Source organism: Elaeis guineensis, chromosome 16 (assembly GCF_000442705.2).
Source record: "Elaeis guineensis isolate ETL-2024a chromosome 16, EG11, whole genome shotgun sequence".
In the NCBI taxonomy this organism is placed as follows: domain Eukaryota; kingdom Viridiplantae; phylum Streptophyta; class Magnoliopsida; order Arecales; family Arecaceae; genus Elaeis; species Elaeis guineensis.
The window spans coordinates 41,237,832-41,263,951 of record NC_026008.2 but is presented as its reverse complement, the minus strand read 5'-3'; the positions used below and the strand labels follow the sequence as shown (position 1 = coordinate 41,263,951).

The 26,120-nt window shown below is 43.6% G+C and overlaps 1 protein-coding gene across 3 annotated transcripts; it reads left to right on the top strand.

Annotated features, from left to right (window-relative positions):
- Positions 1–11,424: 11,424 nt before the first annotated feature.
- On the top strand, positions 11,425–16,598 carry LOC105058911 (uncharacterized). Of its 3 annotated transcripts, XM_010941984.4 has the most exons (7): positions 11,425–11,655; positions 11,964–12,096; positions 12,200–12,739; positions 13,377–13,878; positions 14,053–14,134; positions 14,213–14,271; positions 16,141–16,320. In XM_010941984.4, exons 1-7 carry the CDS (start codon positions 11,620–11,622, stop codon positions 16,157–16,159), a joined length of 1,371 nt encoding a protein of 456 aa, XP_010940286.1. In that variant the 5' UTR covers positions 11,425–11,619; the 3' UTR covers positions 16,160–16,320. The 3 variants fall into 3 exon arrangements, with proteins under 3 accessions (XP_010940286.1, XP_029116082.1, XP_010940285.1); XM_029260249.2 differs by lacking the exon at positions 14,213–14,271 and having other exon boundaries at positions 13,449–13,878; positions 16,141–16,598; XM_010941983.4 differs by lacking the exon at positions 14,213–14,271 and having other exon boundaries at positions 11,426–11,655; positions 16,141–16,598.
- Positions 16,599–26,120: the final 9,522 nt, after the last annotated feature.

Below are 26,120 nucleotides of genomic sequence, written 5' to 3'. Positions count from 1 at the left end.
GTAATCGGGCTTCGGCCTTTTCTTGTAAACTTTCTTTTCAGTAATGAATGAAACTTTCTTACTTTCTCCTTTTGTTTGCAATGTCGAATGTGTCTGCAATGTCGAACGTGAGTCGCTAATTTAGGTAAGTCACTAACTCACGTAAGTCGGTAGGACTTCAGCAACTTGTGCAGCCCCGAAAGTAGAGTGCGTTCCGACTTTAGGTCGGCTTTCGATAGTCGAAGTCGTCAGTCGGGTGCATCTGTTGAGTCGGGAGCCGACCGAACCTGGTAAAGGTTCGGTAGTCGGGCTTCCATAGATGCATTTAGTCGGTCGTCGTCCGGCGCAGTGTCGGGGGAATGACAACAAGTCGGATCCCCAAGCTCTTGCGTCGGGTATTCGCTCTTTATCTTTCGACATACGGTGGCAAGCCGAATGTCGTCCAGCCGACCGTAGGTCGGTCGGCAAGTCGTGGATGCGACTAAGGTCGCGTCGTGCGATAGACGGTGGTAAGCCGAATATCCCTCGACCGGCCGTAGCCTGGTCGGAAGTCGCGACGACAGTCGCGTGGGCTTTTAGCCTTTCTTTGGTCGGGGCCCGATCGGCCTGTCGGCCGATGGTTCGGCCCGAAAATTCGATCGTAGAGGGAGTATGAACTCCCGTCGCAACAGATGCATCGGCCTTTGTCAAGGGCGGATGTGTTGCCGAAAGTCGAAGGAGTGCAACCCCCGTTGATATGGATACATCGATCCTGGTAAGGGTCCGATTTATCATTGATTGTCGAAGGAGTGCCAACTCCCGTTCATAAGGGTCCGTCGGCCCTTGTGAGGGTCCGACGCATCGTCGAAGGAGTGTCAACTCCCGTCATTGTAGATGCATCGATCCTTGTAAAAGTCCGTTGCGTTACCGACGATGAAGTCATCGATTTTAGGTGGATGTTGGGCCCACGTCGATACGTTGGGGCGTTGGCGAGCGTCGATCATTAGTCGAAGAGTCAAGACTCCGAGATTTCAAACTGAATTTATATTCCGGCTACTGAATTACAAAATTCACTGGTAATACAGCTTCAAGTTGTCGGCGTTCCAAGTCCGGAGAATGAGCTTCCCCTCAAGGGTCTCCAGCCGATAGGCTCTCGGCCCGTAGGTGTCTACAACCTTGTAGGGTCCTTCCCAGTTGGGAGCCAGCTTCCCTTGGTCCAAGGGCTTCGACACTTCTGCCTTCCTCAAGATCAGGTCGCCAGGCCTGAAAAGCTTCGGTCTGACCTTGGCGTTGTAATACCGGGCGACCCTCTATCGGTATGAAGCCATTCGGATTTGAGCCTCATCTCATAGTTCGGGGAGGAGGTCTAGGTCGGCCCTCCGACTCTCGGAGTTGTCCAGCTCTTGGTACCGCTGGACCTTTGAAGATGGTAGGCCAATCTCGAGCGGGATCATCGCCTCTGTCCCGTAGGCCAGGCTGAACGGCGACTCCCCGGTCGGGACACGGGGGGTCGTTCGGTAAGCCCACAGAACGGAGCCCAGCTCGTCGACCCAGAGACCTTTGGCTTCATTCAGTCGGGTCTTGAGTCCGTGGAGCAAGGTCCGGTTGGTCACCTCAACCTCACCGTTGGACTGTGGGTGCCCGACTGAAGTCAGTCGGTGCCTGATGTGGAACCTGACGCAGAAGTCTCTGAAGTCTTGGTTGTTGAATTGCCGTCTGTTGTCGGTGATGATGGTGTGCGGCAATCCGAACCTGAAGACAATGGATTTTTGGATAAAGTCCTCCATCTTCCGCTCGGTGATCTGCGCCAAAGGCTCGGCCTCGACCCACTTCGTGAAGTAGTCGATGGCGACAACGATGAACTTCCTCTGGCCCGACGCTGGGGGGAATGGACCGAGAATGTCGACTCCCCACTGGGCGAAGGGCCACGGAGCGACAATAGGAGCAATTTGGCTGGCCGGTTGGTGTTGAATATTGGCATACTTTTGGCATGGCTCGCACCTCCGGACCAACTCTGTCGCATCCTTCTTCATGGTTGGCCAGTAGTAGCCTTGTCGCAAGACCTTGAAGGCTAGGGACTTGCCCCCCAAGTGGTTCCCGCAAATTCCTTCGTGAACCTCTCGGAGAGCGTAGTCGGCGTCGGTCGGTCCCAAACACCTAAGCAGGGGAAGGGAGAACGACCTTTTGTAGAGTCGGCCGTCCATGATGACATATTGCGAGGCCGACCATCGGAGTCGCTTGGCCTCCGTGAGATCTTCAGGACTGATCCCGTCGGTCAGGTACCGGACGATCGGGTCCATCCAACTTGGTTCGGATGTTAGCTGCTGTACTTCTTCGACCCGATCGATGCTCGACTGCTGGAGGTTCTCCACAAACGTCCGACCTAAAGAGTCGTAGGCCGACGTCGCCAATCTGGAGAGTGCGTCGGCACGGGCGTTCTCCGACCTAGGGATGTGAGAAATTTTGAAATACTCGAGGCGGGCCACGAGGTCCTTCACTTTCTGAAGGTACTTGATCATGGTCGGATCTCGTGCCTCGAATTTGTCCTTGACCTGCCCCATGATCAGCTGAGAGTCGGAGAATGCCCGAAGGCTGTCGATGCCCAGCTCCTTCGCCATCCTCAAGCCAGCGAGGAGTGCCTCGTATTCGGCTTGATTGTTGGAGGCCTTGAAGTCGAACCGGAGGGCGTATTTGGTGACCACCCCATCCGAATTCGTGAGCAGGAGCTCGGCCCCGCTTCCCTGAGCGTTTGAGGCTCCGTCGATGTGGAGTACCCAGGTGGAGATCGGGTCTGGCTCAGAGACCGCTTCTCGTCCTGGGTCTTCAGCTCCCGACCCTTGGTCGGTTGTCGGGCACTCGGCGATGAAGTCGGTCAAGACCTGAGCCTTCAGGGCAGGCCTCGGTCGGTACTGAATGTCGAACTCGCTAAGCTTCATCGCCCACTTGGCCAGTCGTCCGGACGTGTCCGGTCGGTGCAAAATTGTCCTCAGGGGCTGGTTGGAGAGCACCACTATGGCATGGGCCGGGAAGTATGGTCGAAGCCATTGCGTGGAGACGGTCAGGGCGAAAATCATCTTTTCCGTCTCCGAATATCGGGCTTCGGCGCTGTGGAGCACTTTGCTGGTGTAGTAGATGGGCTGATGAGTTCGGCACTCGTTTTCTCGAACGAGCACCGAACTGATCACCTCGGAAGATGTGGCCAAGTAGAGATACAAGGTCTCTCCGACCTGCGGCTTTACGAGCAGCGGCGGGGAAGCCAAGTACTTTTTCAGGTCTTCGAAGGCCTGTTCGCACTCATCCGATCAAGAGAGACCGTTCGCTTGACGCAGAATCTTGAAGAACGGGAGTCACCTTTCAGCTGATCGGGAAATGAATCGGCTAAGAGCGACGATTCTTCCGTTCAGCTGTTGGACCTCCTTCTTGGTGTTCGGATGACGCATGTCGAGGATTGCCTTTATTTTCTCAGGGTTGGCCTCGATTCCTCTCTGAGAAACGAAGAATCCGAGGAACTTCCCTGAGGTCACCCCGAAAGCACATTTGGTCGGGTTGAGCTTCATTCGGTGTCGTCGAAGGGTGCGAAAGGTCTCCTCGAGATCTTGAACGTGGTTCGGGATCTGCGTGCTTTTCACCAGCATGTCGTCCACGTACACTTCCATGTTGCGCCCGATCTGGTCTTTGAAGATCTTATTGACGAGTCGCTGGTAGGTGGCGCCGGCGTTCTTCAATCCAAAGGGCATCACCCGATAACAGTAGAGGCCCTTGGGAGTCACGAATGCGGTGTGCTCCTCGTCTTCGGGCGCCATCCGGATCTGGTTGTATCCGACGAAGGCGTCCATGAAGCTGAGCAGTCGAAATCCGGACGTCGCATCCACCAGCTGGTCGATCTTCGGAAGTGGGAAGCTATCCTTTGGGCAGGCTCGGTTTAGGTCGGTATAGTCGATGCAGATCCTCCACTTCCCGTTGGCTTTCTTGACCATGACAACATTGGCCAGCCAATCGGGATACGTGGACTCTCGGATGAAGCCTGCTTCGAGTAGCTTGTCCACTTCTTCGTCGATGGCCCTCTGCCTCTCTGGGGTGAAGGACCTTTTCTTCTGCCTCACCGGCCTCATCGTCGGGTCGATGTTGAGTCGGTGGGTTATTGTTTCTGGGGGGATGCCCGACATATTTGCTGTCGACCAAGCAAATATGTCGGCGTTGGCCGTCAGCAGCTCCGTCAGTCGGCGTCGTTCGGTGTCGGGCAATTGAGACCCGACCCAAACTTTCCTGTCGGGATTCTCTCCTATCGGGATCGCCTCGAGCTGCTCGGCCGGCGAACCTCGTTCTTCCTCCTCCCGTTGGTCCAGCTTGTCGATTGTCAGAGATCCCCTCGACTCGTCGCTTTGAGCGGAGATTTGGAAGCATCGTCGGGCGAGCTGTTGATCTCCGCGCATCTCTCCGATTCTGTTTTTGGTCGGGAATCGAACAAGGAGATGGTACGTCGAGACGATCGCCTTGAGGGCGTTCAATCCGGGTCGTCCAAGTATGGCGTTGTAGGCCGAAGGAACTTGGACGACCGCGAAAGTGAGGGAGACCGTGCTTTGCCGTGGTTCGGTGCCGACCGTCACGGGCAGGGTGATTTCTCCTTCTGTCGTGACGGCGTCTCCAGCAAAGCCGATCAAGGGCATAGAGACCCTCTTGAGTCGGTCAGTTGACAGTCGCATTCGGGAGAAGGTCGAGTAAAACAAAACATTTGTCGAACTTCCATTATCAACAAAAATTCGTTTTACATCATAATTGACTATTGTCGCCGACACAACAACAGCGTCGTCGTGGGGAGTTTGGATGCCCCGAACGTCGTCTTCCGTGAAGGTGATTACGTCGTCCGGGCGCGGCTTTTTCGTCGGCTCCCCTCCCGCAGATGTCCCCGGGCCCAGCCACTTGGAGATCATGTTGATGACCCCGGTCGTCGGCTGGTTGGTCGCTGGCTCTTCAGTCGGCTGGGGGCGTCGATCGGCAACTGGTTGGGTCGGCGGACCCTTCCGAAATTTGCCGAGGTACCCCCGTCGGATGAGAGCTTCAATCTCATCCTTCAACTGGATGCACCGCTCGGTGTCGTGGCCGTGGCTTTGATGAAACCGGCAGTACTTCCGACGGTCGAGGCCCTTTGCCTTCAGAGGCGGAGGCCGTCGCAGGTATTCCTCTCCCTCGATCTCCATCAGGATCTGCGCACGGGGAGCGGAGAGAGAAGTGTAGGAGTCGTACCTGGAGCGTACCGGCCTCAGAATCTGTTGCCGGGGTGGCTTTTGGATCCGTCGGGGTGGTGAGACCCGACTATCGGTCGGGGGCCTGCTTGGTTCGGCGGGCTCCCGACCTTTTCTCCGCTTCTCTTTCGGGCCTCTGGGCTCGGCCAAGCGTCGGTCGGACGCTCCTTCGTCCGCGCGCATATACTTGTATGCGCGTTCCAGTAGCTCGGCATAAGTTCGGGGGAGGGTCTTGTCTAGAGAATAAGTGAATCGGGACGCTCTCAGACCCCGCTTCATGGCTGAGACAGCCATGTCTTCGTTGAGGTCCCGGACCTCGAGCGTGGCCGCGTTGAATCGCGCCACAAAGTGTCGGAGCGTCTCGTTTTCCCCCTGTTTGAGGGAGAAAAGGCTGTCCGACGTTCGCGGCGGCTTTCGACTGGTGCTGAAATGGGCCACGAACGAGTGCTCGAGCTGCCCGAAGGAATGGATACTACCCGATCGGAGACCGGAGTACCACGTCCTGGCAGCCTTGCGGAGTGTGGCGGGGAAGCCGATGCAAAAAAGAGCGTCGGTTGCCCTCTGGATCGTCATGAGAGCTTTATAGCTCTCGAGGTGATCGACTGGGTCGGTGGAGCCGTCGTATGGCTCCACGTGCGGCATTTTGAACCGACTGGGAATCGGCTCGTCGAGGACCAGTCAGGAGAGAGGTTGGGCGGTCTGGAAGTCGACGTCGTTCGAAGACTTCTGGCCGTCCATCTGCAACTGGGCGAGTCGGCGGTCGATTTTCTCAAACCGTCGCTCGTAGTCGTCCGCTCGTCGATGCTGGGAGACCCCAGGAGTGGAGTCTCCGGAAGATTCTGAAAGGGAGGCCGACGGTGTGCGCGGCCGCTTCTCCTTCCTTGCCCGTTCCAACGGGGAAGGGGAGGGCCGCTGTGACCGTCGGTCGTCGCGCCATGGTCGTCCCTCCTCCTCTCCGTGGGAGCGCTGTTGGGGGCGCTCGCATGGAGGCGACAGGGATCGGCACGGTCGTCGGCGGCTGCTCCTAGAAGGCATAGGTCGGGCCGCCGGTTGCTGCTGGAGGCTTTTGACTGCGTCGGTCAGTACGGTCATTTGCCGCACGATGGTCGCAATCTGGGCCTCCGTGGTCACTGCGGGGCGCGGAGAACTGGGCTCCGCCGTCGGTGGTGGCGGGGAGGCCTCTTCCCGGCGGGAAGAGCGCCTTACCGACCCAGTGATTCTCGATCGTTGAGCTCTTGTCTTTGTCATGCTGTCCCCCCTTCCTGGCGTGCCAATCTGTTGCGGCCAATCGCCTCGTCGTCCGATCGCCGGGAAGCGTGCACCTGCAAAATGAAGTCCGCACTGACCGGAGGCGGCTCCGGCAGGGACCCTCCGATGGTCAAGTCAGAGAGGTGACTGGGCAACAGTGAAATGTAGACAGAGAGCTCTGAAAGAGAGAGAGAGAGGGAGAGAGGAGCGAGCCTGTGTTTTCAGGAGAGACGGAGCGGATCGATCCCCTTGCACTGTTGCATTCCCCGGTTTATATAGTGGAGCACGGTATGGCGCCGTCATTAATGGCGCGGACAAGTGAGGAACTGTCAACTCACTGTGGGCGGTCAGAGTCGCCGTGAAAATGTCACGTCGCCGTGCGGCTGTCAAATCACCAGGGTTGACAATGCCCTCAACGGGACAATGCCCCTAGGTAGCCGTGCCGCATGTCGCTGTCAGAGCTGACAAGGTCTGGCGGCTGTACGGCGATCGGAGGAGTCGGCCGACCCTAAGTCGGTGGCCAGCAAAGTGGCATCGGGTTCCTCTGTCGGTCGGCGAGTTTCACGTGAGTCGGCCATCAGACCTCTAGGTTCAGTCGGTCGGGATGGATACGCCCGACATATCCCCAGTCGGCGATGGACCGTTGAATGGCCGGCAGTGGCGTCAGTCGGTCGCCCCGACCGTCAATCGGTCGGTTGGGGCAGAAGTCAGTTGGGCCACCAGTCGGTCGGTCGGGCCGTCAGTCGGTCGGTCGGACTGCCAGTCGGTCGGGCCGCCAGTCGGTCGGTCCTTCCGACCGTCAGTCGGTCGGTATTCCCAACATATATATATATATATATATATATATATATATATATAATTTTAATATATTATGATTATGATAAAAATTTTATTAATATCGATAATAGTCTATATTAATATTTTCAATCTCCTATTACAGTGACGCAAATGTATCCATCAATCCCGGCCAATCAATCCCGCCTGGCCTTCGAGACAAAACCAGCGCCGATTGCCGTCCTTCTACCCGGCCCCACCACATCATCACTCCATGTACGAAATCCACCAACCTCTCTTGACGAATCTAATACGTATCTGAAGACCCGTACAAAGAACCCATAAAAGCGAACGCCAAAAAACGACCCATCACATATGTAAGACGTTCCATCTCCAGCTCTTCTAACTTGCTCTGACTCGGCTCCCATGTGCACGTTTGGGTGCAAGTTTGGTGCACGTGTAAAGTTACCTACTGTGGTAATGAATGATGTGTACGTGCGGACTGATGGATGATTTGAAGTGCATGGGAAAGTAGTTATCTCCGGTAGGATGTCGACACGTGTGGAGATAGAGGACAACCGCCTCGGCGAGGGAGGGGGGAGAGGGCGTGTGAAGCATATGACCGGCTGACGAGCGTGGGGACCGGATTTGACCAGCCCCGGACCCCAAAAAATTGACCGTTTGGGAGGCCGTTCTCACGTCATTCATTTTTAATAACCCTTGCAACCAAAGAAAATATCGTGACTACCCTTGCCTTGTGTACGGTACAGGGGGTTTTGACGACGATGACGTTACGGCGGAAGGGATGAGGGCATTATAACCGTTACAACAGGGGGCCTCCGTTAGCATTATACATGTAAAATTATTGGAAAAAAAAATAATGATTATTATAATATATAAATAGGTTATAATGACCCCTCTCAAAATTTAAAATAATTATAATTTCTTATCTAATATTTTAAAAATATATATTCTATTACTTAATTTTTGCCGCATGCATTGTAACAATTCTCTACTAATATCTTTCTGTTATATAAATTAATAATCATATTAACATGATTACTATCTAATCTATTTGAATTTTAAAATATTTTTTATTAATTTTATTAATATTTTTTATTTTTTAAATTTTAAATTTTAAAATTTGATCAAAAAATTGTGTATATTTTTGAAATATTGAGTAGAATCATCTAATTACCCTAAACCTTGAGAGAGGTTCAGATAATTTACTCATAATACATATTTTAGCACGGCAACAGCTCATTATATATCGTATATGTGCACATTTGCATGCGTGTGTGTGTATATATGTATGTATGGTTGTTATGAGGTTATTACTATATCAATCTTTATCCTTGGAAATCCTCATCGGATACACTCATTGGCCATCGATCGATAAGTAGAAGTGAACCACAACATATGTCATTTGAATGTCTTTCTTCTTTTTACGTAAATGCAGATTTTGGTTGTAGATATCATCTGTATATCTAGTTCCTTCTATGAGAAAGTCCTTATCGCTATGGCCTTATTTTAGATCCTTGGAGCTTGGAGGAAGTGAATTTTATCTCCAAACATAGTCTTCGCCAACTGTCGATGACTATATCATACTTCTCCTAACCTCTTGATTGGACCAAGCTGACAACTCTAGAAAATTTAGGGACATTGATCCATTATAAGGAGAACGTGGGTCAGTCCCATATCTCTTATGGACAATTTCAATAAAACTCTTGACAATTACAATAAAATATGGCACACAATTTAATACTATGAATCATCCATTATCTATAACTCATCATAGATCATGATTCTCCGTTATAGTTACCAATAATTGAACTAACATATCTGTTAATGTGGCTTGAATTTTGGATATCTTTTATGGGCTCGAATTATGACCCAATCTGAAAAGCCCGCGTTGCGACCTGAATGAAATATTTTGGGAGGTCTGTGGTGGTAGCGGAGGGCATGGGCCGATAGGCCCATGCCCGAAGCCCACCACTGACCTCATTGGGGGGTGCGGGGGGCAACGCCCCCCGCGGTACGGACCAGTATAAATATTGTATTTTCTGCCAATCTCGGTAGTTTTTGTGAGAGGTTTGGGAAATCAAAGTGCGGCTAGGGTTTGGAGAGTTCTGGAGTGATTGTATCTCTCTTTTCATCATAGTGGAATTTTTCTCTCGTGTCTTGCCCGTGGACGTAGGCTTTTCAGCCGAACCACGTAAATCCTGTGTTTGTTTTTCTTTCTCTTCTCTATTTTGTGTGATTGTACGAATCTGTGTGTGCCCTATATTTGTGCTTGCTATAACAATATCTCTCTCCTCCCCTCTGTAGTAAGGGACTATAGAGGATCTTTGGATAAGTTATTTGAGCTTCGAATCCACTCACTTACTAAAGATTCTCCTCAATTGTTATCAAAGCTTCGACTAACTTAACCATTAAAAGGTTCTCCATCGAAGAATCTCTGACGATGGAATTTTTCTTCCAGGTCTTAGGAGTACCAAATCATCTTTGGATCACCATTGACCACCGAACTAATCAGACTGTTGCCAACCAAACTACTCCTTGATCTAGAGCTTTGCTATAATAATATATATATAATAGCTATTACTTTCACTTATATTTTAAGAATATTATTATAAATCAATAATTCTTTCACAAGAAATTTTTGTATCAGGATAACTGTCTTCTTTTCAAACTGGTTTCCAAATGTAGCTTCCATGCCCCATTTTATGAAGTGTTCTTCTTTTGCAACATACATAGTTTCAAACATCATGACATCAAATTCTATTGTAGCGTGCATAGCAAATGAAGTTTGCATTTTTTTTTTTTTTTTTCTTTTGAGGAGAAGATGAGCCCATTGCAGGATCACTTTCATTCAGTATATGGAAACAGAGCAATGAGTCGTCTTAAGAAAAAACGAAGAGTAGTATAAAATAAAGGAAGATAGTTAATGAGACTAAAAGTTGAACACCAAAAGGAGACTAGTAGGTTCTGCAAAACCTCAATAAGCAGTTGAGACCGATCAAGGAGAAGACATCACCCAAAATTTCAACTGAGTAAAGGAGAGAGCTCTCATTTGACTTTGTCTAAAACAGGGCTAGTCAGCGAGGAAATGAATATTTTCCAGTAGTTCCTCCAATTCTCTCGAAAAGCTTGCTTTCAAGAGTTCCAAGATTCGGATTCTGAGTATTTCTCTAAAGAGCAACTTCTCCATTCCCAAATTTTGTTATGAAATAGTCATTTGTTCCTTCATAGCCAAAGGAATCCAAGAGGTTGACAAAGGCTATGTTATCCAACCAACATGAAGAAGCTCCTTCCTAAAATGAGATTCCTTCCACCTTGTCCATAGAAGATCCAATTCAGCAGGTAACGAAGAACTCTTGAGTTGAAAAAGTGTTTCCAAAAAACTCAGAGGTAAAAAGAAGAGATGGCCAATTACTTCCTAGAATACAAAAAAATATTTATTGTAACGATGATGTCAAATTTTTAATAAATCAATAAAAATCTTTATATTTCATCTGTTATTATGTATTACATTGATTTTTGTAGATAATATCTCACATTATTTTATATATTTTATCAATTTTTAATTTTTTATTGATTTATTACAACTGATATCATCGTTGCAACCCGAATATTTTCTCCTAGAATACTTAGCAAATCGGAGAAGGCCAATTAATTTCTTCTTCTCTCTCTCTCTCTCCCGAAGACTGAAGCATACTATCTTCTCCGACAAAGGCACCAACTGAGACGTCTTCTCCAAAAAGTCAAACAAACATCTTCCCTGGATTTTGCATTTAAAATGCCAAATCTCGTGTGGCTCCCTCCCTCTTAAAATGAAATCTGTGGCAGCCCACACTTTTCCCGACAAGCTCATATAAAATATATTCATATGATGATCGAACCCAACTTAATCCAGCTGTGACATCATTATACTCTGTTTCCGAAAAACCTCCAAACCCATCATCACCCCACGCACCCCCCTGCAGCATTCCTGTCTCCCCTCCGGCTACTCCTCTTGAGAAAAGCCCATACCATCGTCGTTCCCCGTTTCCGTTTCCCTTTGGGAATCCAAATAACCATCTCGTCCTCAAGTTTGACCGGTCAACAGAACGGATCTAGGAAGCGACGGCATGGGTGCTTGAAAAAGGCCAAACAGTGGCAATACTGTAATATCACAGTATGCCAGGTCTATATATTTTGGGTTTCAGTTCAGTTAAGGTGGGGGGGTTTAAGTACCAGTGCGGGAGATCCACCTCGAGAAGGCCCTCTTCAAATTTACGGCGGCGGTAAGGGGAAGCGGACGCGAGCGGCGGCACCGCCGGGCCCACCGACTCCAGCCTTCGGCGGCCTCCGCCACTTCCCGGAGCTAGCGAAGCCACACAAACCCACCTCCGCCATGGATTACGAACGAATCGAGAAGCCTTTTCATCCGGTACTCTCTCTCTCTCTCTCTCTCTCTCTCAGATCTTATATCCCTCCGAATCTGGCCGCGGGTTATCTCTTTTCTGTCTTTGGATTCGATTCCTCCGATGAATGCTTTGTCGGATTCCGATTTTGCTGGTTAAGTTCGAAGACGGGGGAGTAGGGGAGGGAGAGAGAGATGGAGTGGGGGGTGACATTGGGGGTCAGTGTGGGATCTGAATACAGAAAGATTTGTGTTTTTTTGGGATACATTTTGGCATGATCTTGTTTGGATTTGAGGAGTATTTTGTGGTTTTTTGGTCCTTTTTTGTGTTGTAGGGCGGTGGGCTTTCTCCCAGCAAGCTTCGAGCGATGCTTTTGGGAGTGGAGAAGAAGAGGAAAGAAGAGGAGGAGATGGAGTCCAAGTTCTCGTTGAGATCTGCAGCAGTTGCTGCTGATATTGATGACTCTTGTAAGATTCTTTGTAAAAAAAAAATCTCTTTTTTGATGGAGATTTATTTGAAAAATCTAAGATTTGGATTCACAGTTGATAGAGCTGCCATGAATGTGATTAGGTGGTAGTGTTTCGGATGATTGCAAGGATGTGGACATGGTGAGCTCCCTCCCTGAATGCTCTACTTCGTTGGAAACAATGACGGGTCACAGATTTACAGATCAAAGCCTATCGAGCTCCAGGATTAGATCTCAAGTGGAAGATTCTTTTGATTCAGACGGTGTGTCATCTGCCTTCGAATTCCACAAGGGTGAACGCGCTCCCCATCGGTCGGCTCTCGTGCCGCCATTCTCAAAACCGGCGCCTTCGAAATGGGATGATGCACAGAAATGGATTGCGAGCCCCAATTTGAACCGCCCTTATAAAGCTAGTGCAGTGCAATCAAAGAAAACAGAGAAGTTTGGTTATGGTAGCCGGCAATCTTTGACGAAGGTGGTTGTGGAGATTACAGAGGATGCAGACACTAAGAGGATTGATCCAAGCCAAGAAAAGAGAGGATTTGGTGGGCAGAAGGCTGTGAATTCGATTCCCAACTCTTACCAGGTGGTGGATTCATGTGCCAAGCCTGGGATTATTGTTGAGAAAGTTGCAGATCCAGCAGGTAAGCAAGAACTATTTTTTTGAATTAAGTATTTGTGTAGTTGGTTATGTTTGGTTCTTTTATGCAGTAAGTAATGTATATTCTTTTTTTTTTTTTGTCCATTAATGAATTGATGAATGGTGCTGTCAAATAGGATAAGTAAAGGGATTGGTTATTATAATGTTATGCTTTATAGAGTGCACATGCTAACATCTGTTCAGAATTTCAAATCTAGAGTGTGTTTTCAGAATTGATTATACTTTTTTAGCAATTTAAGGAGTTACAGAAAAACAAGTTTCTAAATTTAGTTTATTATGTGCAAGGAAGTAATTTGAGTTGATTAGGGAAAACGTTTTTTTAAAAATATTTTAAACCATTCCCATTGCTTGTTGCATGTGAGTCCATAATCATTTTTCATAAAGTCCATGATCATTTCATCAAAATTTATATAAACTGCTGGTTGGATTATCTTGACGCAAAATTAAGCAGTTATAAACAGAGTTAATTCCTCGGATGATAATTAGAATGGAAAATGTCATCCTTTTCTTTCCCTTGAGAGAGAGAGCAAGCGAGAGAGATGGACTTCATTGGAATATTCATCAAGATCAGAGCATTTGAAGACATCTTTTATTTTCTTTTTTTTTTTTTTTTTTGGCAGTTTCTCTTAGTCGTCATGATTCATCTACATTACCTCAGACTGCTACCACCCTTATTACTCCCCCATCGACAGTTAGGTCGGTGTCTATGAGAGATATGGGCACAGAAATGACTCCCATTGCTAGCCAAGAGCCCTCTCGGACAGGAACCCCTGTGAGAGCCTCAACACCAACACGCAGCCCTACTTCTTCTCGATCATCAACCCCGCAGAGGGGTGCACCAAATTCAAACATTGTTGCAAACATTACTGGTTCATCTGACGGCCACAGGGATGGCAACAATGGGCTGAGTGAAAAGGAGTTGCAAATGAAAACTAGAAGAGAGATAATGATTCTTGGCGCACAGCTAGGTAAGACTAACATTGCTGCATGGGCAAGCAAAGAAGAAGAGGAAAAGGATGCATCTGTTTCTCTCAAGATTCTTCCAGTTGACCGATCAAAAAGTGTTACTGAGATGCGTGCAGCAGCCTGGGAGGAGGCAGAGATAGCCAAGTATCAGGCCAGGTATTTATACCATTACACTTTTCTGCTTTTTTCCATCTAATCATCTTTTTGCAAATTGTATGCTTTAGCTCAATCATTTCAAGTCACTTTGAATGTTTGATGCTTGATCATTGAGCAATTATGGGTACATTGGCCACTGGCAGATTCTAATTCATGATGATAATGAATTTTCAGGTTTAAACGGGAAGAAATCAAAATCCAAGCATGGGAAAATCACCAGAAAGCAGAAACTGAAGCTGAAATGAGGAAAATTGAGGTATAATTTATTACCACATGACAATGAGTAAGAGTTGTTTTCTCATATGTACTTGTATTCTATTGCATCCATCTGCAGAGACATACTGAAGGGACAGTGCATAAGCTTACATGGAGGATAGTTGTTACTTGCTCACTGTGAGAACTTCATTTATTTCATTAATCTTGATTTCTATTTCTTATTAGAATAGAAAACTGAGCTGTCAATCTTTAGAGGTCTACCAAGAGTACAGGAGTGAAAAACTTGATGTGTTAGAATTTAGCATATCATGATCAACATGTATTTTCAATATTATAACATCGATCTGTTTTCACTTTATTTATCATTTTTAATTGTTTGAAATATCTTATGACCATTTTTGGTCTTTGCCATATATCCATAAAAAAATATATAGCAAATTTGTTTTCTATTTTTTATTTAGAAAGGTGGTACGAGATCTATAGAGAAAATGAGAATAAAGAGGAAAGGGAAGCCTGTTCCTTTATAATGGTGGTAAGGTGAAATACTTTCAACCATAAAATAGCATGTGAGAGAAGTTAAAAGGGCTTTTTCATGGAAGATTGCTAAAACAAGAAGAGATTAAATAATTCTAGCAAAAATAAGAAGAGATTAAATAATTATGTCTTTTAGAAGCTAAAGTGGTCACTTTTGGAAGAATTTACATGTAATGTTCAACTACTATCCACAACATTGTTATTATTCTTCTTGTAGTTCTTTGTTTTATCCATTTCTAGATCTCTGATCATATCGCATGGGCATGGGATAGTGCCTGGAATATTTTGAGGGGGTCCACAGACAGTGGGTGATGTGAGACGGAGAGCTCAGAGAGGCTATACAAATTTTGATGAACTAGCTTGTTAAATAATATTTTGCAAACAAGGAGGATTTTAAATAATTGGAGATATAGCATGGTACCTTCATTCCCAGCGATTTAGGGGAGCAGAGCCGGTGGTGGGGGGAGAGAAGCATTAGACTCTAGAGAGTTTCGGTGAAGGTGCAAACCCTGCCTAGAAGATTGCAGCTGCTAATTAAGGTACTGGTTTATAAGAATAATGTGATGAACAATGCTGCTATCTATCTCTTAAAACCTTCAAAACAAAAGTAATTAGAGATAAGGGAATGCTATTATATAGACGCACATATGTATATATACACATATATGTATGTATAGACATACATACATATTATACGTATATGTATAGATACGTGTCTGTATACATATATGTATATTTCTACATATCCAATCAAATCGATCAATAATATCGCAAGCTGATAAATTGGTCCAGGTCGGCTTACTAATAGGATGCCCCAATGTTATGTGTATACATACATGTGTCTATCCATATATGTATAGATACATGTATGATGTATACATATATATATATATATGTATATATATATATGTATATATATATGTATATATATATATGTATATATATATGTATATATATATATGTATGTATGTATGTATGTATGTATATGCACATGCACACACACATACATATATTCATGTTTTGGGCTTACAGTTGGAAGGACAACTATTTAAGTCCAGAAATAAAAGAGAACCAATATGTTTTTATTCTCTCTTTTTTTCTGAGAAAGCATAAGATGTAGAACCAAGATAAATAAATTGATAGGTTCTAGTAAGGTGCAGTGCTAAAAGTATTTGTGTTAATATAAGTGAGCACCATCAGTCTAAATCTATATCAACGGGCAGGATGCATGAGTACTTGTATTTAATACAGAAGTTGAGACAATATAGAAAAAAGATAAAGCACATCAAGGATCTAGGGCCAAGTGAATACCAATTTAAGTTTGCGAAATCATGAGAGCAACATGTTAATGTAGTATAATTCTTTTACATGGCTTGCTATGTCGGGGATTTGAAGTTTGAACAGTTAACGACCTGATGGCAGATGATTTTAAACAAAAATTATAGAAGTGTCACATGTCTTCCCTTTTGTGGTAATGCAATGTGTTGGATGTTGATGCTCATTTCTTCTCAGGTTGAAGTGGAGAGGATGAGAGCTCGTGCACATGATAAGCTTATGAACAAGCTAGCAGCTGCAAAGCATAAAGCTGAGGAAATGCGTGCAGCAGCAGAGACCAGAAAAAACCAACAAGCTGCAAGGACAGCTCAACAAGCAGAGTACATCAGAAGAACTGGCGACATTCCTTCCTCATTTTCTTGCTGGAATTGGTGCTCTTAATTCTGTTTCATTGCAGCTGCTGCAACTGGTATGTCTAAATATTCCAGAATTCTTGTTAATCTAGTGGTTTTGTTGCAAAATTTCATGTCAGGGCCCACGGTGCATCCTTCAGATATTTGTACTGCAAACCATTTGGTTCACCTGTGACGAGGAGCACCAATTTGTTTCAGTGCTAGCCTTTTGGTTCACCTCCATGTAAAGTGAATTGTCAAATTTTCTTTTACCAACTGCCTTGAGTGTTGCTCCATTTTTCATGGAGACATTGTTGTCATCCAGTATATATCTGTTTCTGAATACATGCGAGAAGCTCACAGAGCACATTAAGATTTAAGAGGTGTGAAAAATCTAGGGGACGGAAAAAAGAAATTGTCTCAACCATACTTCAGAAACTTGGGATCATCACTTCTTAGCAGACTCGGGCTCATGTAACTTTTACCATAGCTGGTGAACAGAGCTTGTGACTATGAATGATGGATACTTCGATTGGTCTTCCATCTTTCCCCAATACATCGTTTGATAACTGAAATCTTTGAAATATATACGAAAGATTTCCACACTTGCAAGAAACTGCGGGTCTCCCATGATTGTGGAATGGTGGTGGATGGCATTTGAACTAGCTTCTCTCATGCTTTTTAGATGTGGAAAGCACTGGACAGAGAGGAGGTAAACCACTAGCAGCAAGAGTTCTAATTTTTCACGGAGTGGTGAAGGCTCTTCTTAAGAATGTAGCTCTCCATACTAACTTTCCTCAAACATTGTCAAAGAACAAATTAAGATGACCTGAAGATAAAAGGGAAATAAGTTTTGGGTATCGTTAATAGATGGATAACATTTGTCAGGCATATCTATCTCTATTCAACACTAGTCTCTGAGCCTGTTTAAGCAAAGATCTTATAGAGCCAACAGATTTTCATATAAAGATGTCTAAATTAGAGTGATACTAGATGGACTTTGTTTCAGATACCAAATATAGAGACCGGTGGGGATCCACACCAGTTGAGCGGACATTTGGAAAGGCATCCAATATGCATCTGTTTATATAAATTTATCTCCTTCAGCCTGTTGCATTGCTTTTAGGCCTCAAGCAAGGCTACTTGTGTCTATGGAGGGAGGATTCATTGAGCTCTTTACTTCTTCTCTTTGCTAAGAGGCTCCCCACTCTTTCACTTGGTTCATCATTTTTTACCCTTTTTCTTTTTATCAATATAACTTATGCTTGTGATTTGGATTCTCCCAAATACCTTGTGGCATCTGGCATGGTGCTGGTTACACTTAACTTGCCCAGGTAAATTTTATAAAGTGCTCTCCTCTTGCATATCTAGCTATTAACTATTTAGAAATTAAGGGGGTGTTTGGTTGAAGGGGGTTAGAATTGAAATGGAAATGAGTGACTCCCGTTCCGACCGTTTGGTGTGGAGGAGTTTCATTCTGATTTCAATTCTAGAGTGAAATGGGAATGGCTGGGAATGGCTTAATCTATCTAAAACTTAATCCCTATTCTTTCCTAAAGCCTCAACTGTTCATTTCGATTCTGATTTCAATTCATTCGGATTTCTTTTCTGATTCTGATTTGGATTGCGATGTTCATTTCGATTCTGATTTCAATTCATTCGGATTTCTTTTCTGATTCTGATTTGGATTGCGAAGCAAACATAAATGACATATATAGAAGGCATATTGGTTCGTCGAAATCTTTGTTTTGCTTCCATAAGAAATGATGGTCGGAGCTGGTATGCCAACTGGTTGACCAAAGTAATGTTGGCCATTGTAGTCTGTCTCAACTGCAGCCTGTCAGCAGAATATATAAAGGTCTTTGGGCTTTATGAGATATTTATTCTCCCTTTCATTCATGATTTGTCCATGCAGTTGGTAGATAAAGTTAATGGTGTTTAGGGTTATGCTGTCCTTGATTTCAGATTCTGCACTACTCAAGTGGAAACTGGGTACTGATATTACCTATTTATGTTGGTGATAGCTGATAGTCTCCTACCACTCTACATCTTTTGTATTTTCCTTCGAATTCTGAATGATTACCTGCAACCAAACTGCTCCCAAATGCCACACTTCTGACTGTTTCTGAGCAGGTAAAGGTCCAACTTGTGGCTGTTTCTGTGCAGGCCAGGACTGGCAATTATTTCTTTAGCCACTTTCCTCAGGAACATCTTTCGAGTGATTCTTTTTCCAGATTAGTGTACGAGTGATTTAAGGTAGATTACCATGCCAACTTTAGGATTGAAGTTTTTAGCTGTCTCTTTGAAGTTAATGTTGGAAAACTCATGAGAGGATGTCAAACTGGGCTGTCGCCTGTACATCATGCCTCCACTCATATTTCCCCAATTTGTTTGGCCTAAAGGGTTCTTTCCTCCCACCATTACGTTTCAAGAAAAGCTTGTTACTTTTTGGGAGGCTCATCATCCATGAGTCTCTCTCTTTTTTTCTTTTTGTTTGTTGAGATTCCACCTCCGTTTTCTCTTGATTTTTCTTTTGTTCCTTTGTAAAATATTAAATATTAGTTTTCAGAGCAACTCGAATCTGATGATTAGCTGATGTTAAAAAAAGAGTTGCAGCAAGTTAATCATTGTGGTGATCTCAATATCTTGATGTCTTTGCTGAGAAAAAGAGGGGCAAGGCCCATCAACGTTAGTTTAGCTGAACAATCTCATCAAGGAGACAATTCAGACATCAGACAAACCATGACAGAAAGTGTGTCGTCTGTAGACCATCCTTCAATGTGACATCAGTTACATGGCATCCCCATCTATCCGCTCCCATCCATCTTTACCATCATAATGCTAATTCTCAAGATCCAACTCCACACATGATGCATCCCTCTTTTTCCATCCATCTATTACTAAAAACAAGCTTCTTGGATTCTTTCTATGATCCTTATATCCGGACATAAAGAAAATTCATTGCCATTCATGTTTTCCTATATGCATGCATGTGAGGAATGATGATGCTTTAATCATACATCCCTTAAGCCCCTTGCCTCCCATAAACCTTCACAAAGCCTAACTTTTTTTAGTATCCAACCTACAAATTTGCAAATGATGGAAGCATTTCAAAAGCAATTCATGGGCAACGCGGATGAGGCTGAAGTAGAGAAGTCCACACGAGTCAATTCGTCGTCACCTCGAGCTGCTGGAGAGTACAAGAAATAACAAGCTTAGATGTTGCTATGGTCCACCAAGGAGCAAGTCATCACACTCTCGGATAACCACTATCTATCAGAGACTATGTTCGCATTTAGAGAGTGTGATAGGGCCTATCAGCTTTATCTGGTAGGATCTAAGATATCGTATCTTTGGCCACTAATAAAAATGGACAAGTTAAGCTCCCCTAGCCACCTTTCATATTCCATCCCTAAAAGCTAACTTTAAAATTATCTGAAGGTACGTAAAGTGATAATATTATTGCTTGAATAGTTGATGATCTTGACGTATCCTTGCATGGCACAAAGAGGTTGCACCTTTTTTTTGTTGGAAGGATATTAATCTTGGCAGGTGGTTTTGTACGTGTTTGACGTGGATGATATTTCCACCGTTCTGTGGAAATGGTTCTTAGTGCTTGCACCATTGTTTTGGGAAAAAAACACACACTACAGATGATGGATCGTGACACTTGCAGCTTTCTTCTCGCTGGCATTCGAGTTTACTCGTTGGCACTTGGCATCATCTGGAATGTAATTTGGGACCAGCAAATCAGCAAGGAAAAGAAAGCTCAATGCATGTGATCACATAACTGGTCCTTATCACTGATACACGCGGCCAACATCTAGGTTGGGGACGTCGGCAAGATGAATATTTAAATATTTTTAAAAAATATATAAAAATATTTTTTTTAATTTTAATTTAATTTTATTTATATTTTTATACTTTAAAAAATATCAAACTAATTATTTTAGTTATTGATGTGTTCTAATGTGATCCAGCTGTCTATCTCCATCAATGAAATGGTATCACATAATCATAACCTTATTTAAGTATTTTATAAAATGATAAAAATATCTTTATGTCCATCTTTTCCCTCCTCCCTCCTCTCCGATTGATTTCCTCTTTTTCCATCACTGGCGATCCTCTTTTTTCCTCCTTCCTCTTTCTTTTTCCTCTCTTTTCTTTTCATCCATTTCTCCTCCTCCATGATAGCTCCCTCTACCTCCATCCATTCCTCCACTGTCTTCCCTTCCTCATCATCCTTCTTCTCCTCTTTCTCCTTTTTTCTCTCCGATTGATCTCTGCCTCTTCCGTCACCAGTGTCTCTCTTTCTCTCTTATCCATCTTCCTTTTTTTTCTCATCCATTTTTTCTCCTTCACGGCGGCTCCTTTCACCTCCACTCATTCCTCCACCTCTTCCTCCTCCTTCCTCTTTTCTTTTCTCCGATTGATCTCCTTCTTCTCTATCACTGGCATCCATCTTCCCTACTCCTCTCCTTCCTCATCCATTTCTCTTCCTCCATGGGAGCTCCTTCCATCTCCGTCCATTTCTCCACCGCCCCTCCTTCCTCCTTCTCTTCTTAGTCATCCTCCTCCCTCCTTCCTCCTCTCTTCTTGATCTCCTCCTCCTCCCTTCTTCCTCCTCCTTCAAGCTATCCATAAGCCATCCCTCTCCATGCAGCCTCCTCCTCCTTCTCATCTTCTTCCCTCCTCCCTCTTCTTCGATTAATCTCTTCCTTCTCCCTTTCTCCGCCGTCCATAAGCTCATCTCCCTCCACGGTGTCTCCCTCTTCCTCCTCATTCTCTTTTCTTCCAAGCCTATCTATGAGCGAAGGGCATGTCTATCCATTTAGAGAAAAAGATAACATCATTTGTGGGTAAGTAAATGACTGGATCATATTAGAACACATCGATAACTAGAAGGACTAGTTGATACTTTTTAAAGTATATCGAATATAAGTGAAATTGAACTAAAATTGAGAAGATATTCCTATAATTTTTTTTAATATTTTATCCATCTTCGAATCTAATAGATTGGTTTTAATTAAAATGGAGATGATTTTGATAATAGATTTAAAAATTAAAGATTGTTTAGCTTCAGTATTGATTATAATTTTGATAATTTCTGATCCAAAATCGAACTCAAAATGAAACCCGACATTGAGCCAATCTCGAACATAAAATCTAATTTAAAGCCGAACATTTCGGATATCTAAAACCTTTAATATCTTTTATATTATTATAAATTTAAATTATTAACTTTATGAGAATAACCATAGATAATCCTAATCCTTTATCCTACCCAATCTGGATTGTCCAAAGCCACATTGTCACAAACCCTATAATAAAGAGAGGTAGTTTTCTGGTTTTTGATTTGGGTTTTGATTAATTTGCTTCTCCTTTTTTTTCTTTCTTTCTTTTTTTTTTTTTTTTTGGAGAAAGGGGTGCCGGCTATGATCTTTGACTTAAAAAATTATTCATTTTTGGGAGGGAAGTAGTAGATTTAGATTTAGATTTTGTTTTCAGTTTTTTCACTAACCGCACAGAATTTATCCTGTTGATATCCCTAATATAGGTCTTGCTAGTTTATTAATTAAAGTACTTTAAAAATTTGATGTGTTCCAAATGGTTTAATGTAAAACTAAATACAGATATATTTAGCTATAAATTCTTATCTTACATATTCGAAAAATTTGAACTTTTAAGTTGATAAAGTTTAATTTCTACCTTTATCTCTCTCCTCTCTTAAAACCATTCGAACACACATGGATAAAAAGAAAGGATGCCCCTTCTCTTCTGATTAGATGATGATTTCAGGGTCACAACGGTAAATGACCTGATGGATCATATGATGATGGGGTGTATACAACGAAAGGACGTATAAATTTCCACTTACACTCTTCCTTTCATATTTATAAATAGAGAAGGAGATGATTATTTCCATCAATTTGAATAACAGAACTGAGTATAGATAAAAGAATTGAGAAGGGTAAATGGAACATTAAGTGAATTTAAGTGCCTCCTCTGAGTATTTGAGAAGAGAGAATTGAGTTGGAAAAAAAAAAAAAGGATTGAGAGAGAATTTTTTTCATCAATTTATTTTGTTGATTTTCAATGTAATTGGATTTTGTAAGTTCAGGTCTGCATTTGATTCTCCTTCAATGGTGAATGTACTTCAAGAAAATATGTAACAATTCGTTATATTTTGGAGGTAGATCGCCATCAACTACATGCATATAGGCAAAACAAATTCTACTTTAAATGGAATACCTTCTATGGCATGTTTCAAATTGGATAATATCTAAAACATAACCATGCTATCCCATGTTCACATAGTGGAGTTTTCATGAAGGGTCTCATTTTGGTGGTGCAAGTCTTAGTCACATATTAAAGAAGGTTCTTATCTTGCTCATCATGTGGGATGATGGTAAAACTTATAGTATTCAATAATAACAAAAGTGGAAGTGACTCCTTTGTGAAAGATTTCCTCTTCTCATGTATCTCACCCAACAAAATGAAAAGAGCTAATAAAAGCATACTACTTATTTGGTTCTCTTTTTTTGGCAAAGAAAGATCCAAGCAAGCAAACCTCATATCTAAACCTACTCATGAACACATCTGCTGAGACAAACGATAAAATTTCGAAAGATATCACGAGCCTCCAAATACTGATGTGACTAAATTTAATCGCTGACCGGCCATGCTTTCGAGCACGAATGCATGCCTGATCCTGATAATAGATTATCGTTATCAAGTTTAGCAATGAGGCTAAAATTCCTTCTCCGATTGGAATCCAATGCATAGTATTATGCCCACCTTTGTTTTTTTCCTTCTACAGATGCAGCCATGGGGCTTCAATGAGTAAATCCTCAGTTATCTTCTTGTACTCCAATCTTACCATGAGACGCCAGGGAACCTTTAGGGCCCTTTGTTTCTACTGATCCTCCACATGCAATGACGCCCACCAATGTCTCACTCACGGGAAATTCTTTGTGCACCGTATGCGGTGCAATAACAGTACACCGCCCCTTCCCATTGATCCACTTAGTCATACTTTTCAATGTCTATTAATACATCCATGATTTATTTTTTGGTTTGAAATTTTGAATGATGAAAATGTTCTGATCGATGCCTTTCTTTCTTTATGATTTTATGAATTCGTATTTCTAAAAAATTATAAAATATTTCAAAATATCATAACAGAATACGAGATGCCATAAACAGATCACGGGATATCATAATTTTTTCAGAAAAGATATTTTTATCATTCAAAATTTTAAACCAAAAATAATCATGTAAGCATTTAATGGATACATTTAATTGATGTTAGAAAGCATGACCACGTGGACCAATCATGAAAAGTGTTACGCTCCACGTCAGATTTTCTACCACGCCCGAGGCGCACAAAGATTTACTCTTCACCGACTTCCCCTCGTCACACTTCTGATTGGGGCCCATCCACATTCCATCAAACTTCCAAAGGGGTTCAGGCTTTAAAAGTTAAACCATAAGGAACAGGTGGGAATCATGGTAAAATGATTTAGTGAGAGAGCGAGAGGGAAGAGAGAGGGGGGATGTCTGCCTTGGATTGGGGGACCATGAGCATGGCTTTAGACAAGATACGGGGAATGCTAAGTGGGATCATGGGAGCCAGAATTCCAAGGACCGCATGATGGAGTCCTGGTTGCTTTCTTTGACCTGAGGGCGAGATGCAACGTCCCTCTCTCTCCCATTCACATGATGCTCTTCATACCCACTGCACCAACGTCACCCCATGCCCCGACTAAATCATCCCTATTGGTTCAGTGGTCGCTTCTAGGTGGGCCAACAATGGCTGCCACGGTCGCACGGCTGTCATCGAGATGGACACCAGCACAGCTGATATCAACTTTTAGTGCATTACGTGGGCCAACTTGTGGATGGGGTGAAGGTGGCTTTGAATACTGGAGCAGGTCAGGTTAACTAAGCTCAATCCAGACCAGTAATCCAGTAGTACTGTTACTTGTTTTTAAGATTATTATTATTATTAACATGGAGTCATGTTAAATATGGCTTTTTTCAGATAATGTGACACAAAATAAAACTTTAGCTTAACTTGTGTTTGGCGTGTGAACTTTTATAGGTGGATCTTTCTTGGAAAAGGAAAACTGGAGAGTAGATGTGGCAGAAGTTGATGAAGCAGTGAAGCGTGCTTGCTGTTGTAACTTTCAACTTTGCAGCAGGGGGTGGTTCTGAAGTACCTTCTGGTCGGTGTGACCTGTGAGATAAGTTCATGAAGCCAGTGGGGGTACGATGGAATGGGGGTCACCATGGATAAGGATGCAAAGGAAACCGAACAGTGGTCCTTGGTTGATGGGAGAAGTGTTAGGAGACAACTCTGAATAAAAGTAGTGGAACATGCAGGGATCCTGCTTTGAGTTGTAAGGGGTTATTGTTTGTATGAGATTGTGTTTCCAAGTGCATCCAACTACAAAGCCTGTCTCCCTATATCCTACCCCTTCCCCACCCTCCCCACTAGCTCCCTATCTGCATGTCACCAAAAGATGGGTTCCTGAACTGCAGTCATGAGCAAAAGCTCCGAGACCATGGCCAGTGGTCCAGTGAACATTTGGTTTCAGTGAAATCATATTCTGTCATGCTATCAGGAGAATGGGCAAAGGAGTGGAAAATAGAGGGTAAAAAGGAGGGCAATTCTCATCCTTAAGACTAGTGTAAGATGATTGCATTGTTGCAGAGATCTTAGCTAGAGAAGTTGACGATTGTTTTGCCTGAAAACCCCGAAGGCCAAACTTCCACTAGCCAAAGGGAATAATCCTACGTCAAAAATTTTGGTAGAGAACAGCTACAAGTACCCTGCGTAAGCCAAGATTGCCTAAATATGTGCATGGTATATCCAAGCGATCCTGATCCAGTGTTGTTGCATCACTTAATTAATTAGAACAGGAGTGGTGATGTCCATAGGAGTCTTTGAAAGAGGCTGTAAAGTAGATAGAGCAAAAAAATTTTTGATTCATCTATGTACACCATAGTGGTACTCACTATATCGATGTGCCGGATCTTAATAATTTTACAATGATGCATGGATGTGCTGTAGAAGCATCAGTACCTACTAAAAGGCAAATATGCAATTGGGGCCAGCACCAAATCGGATCGGTCTCACCACATTCCATTGGTGGGCTCATGCATGAAGCTTGAGGCGTTGGTGATCACATCATTGCCCTTGAGTTGGAAGCATTGGATTTAGCTAACATGAGTTCCATCCTTTGCCATGTGAATAGATCATGTCACTAAGGAAATTTAAAGTGCATACCCTATTTGATGGTGACTCATGAACTATTGAAGGACTCGAACATTATCTCAAAAATAATGCAAGAGGAAGATATTGATTTGCTTTGTTTGGAAGGTAGCAATAATATAGCATGTTCAACAATTCACATGGCTTAGAACCCTTCTCCTACACTATGGTGCTTAAACAAAATTAGATAGTGTTGAATACAATGAATCACAATAGGAAACCCCTCACGCTGTTCGATCGAAATTTGATTAGCTCATGTTTAGTCGGGGAAAAATGCCGACATAAACTCATGTGCAATAGCAGAAACAATAGATCCATCACTTTAACTACTTCCACTTGCAGAAGGAAGGATTGTAAACCTGGAGTTCAGGGTATCAGATTTCGCAGTCGTGCTTTGAGAAAGAAACTTAACTATCTTGTATCATGCAAAGACATATCATTTCGATTTAATATGTCTATTTTTTTACTAGCTGTTAAGTTGATTCTTTTGTCATATGAGATAGATCAGAATGATATTATAGGAAGTTTTCAAGATTATCTCAAAAATA

Bases quoted from the DNA above. Each gene is read 5' to 3' on its own strand.
- LOC105058911 (XM_010941983.4), top strand. From the start codon at position 11,620: ATGGATTACGAACGAATCGAGAAGCCTTTTCATCCG. The intron at 12,740-13,376 runs GTAAGCAAGAAC...TTTTTTTGGCAG, and splicing joins GAAAGTTGCAGATCCAGCAG to TTTCTCTTAGTCGTCATGAT. The intron at 13,879-14,052 runs GTATTTATACCA...ATGAATTTTCAG, and splicing joins ATAGCCAAGTATCAGGCCAG to GTTTAAACGGGAAGAAATCA.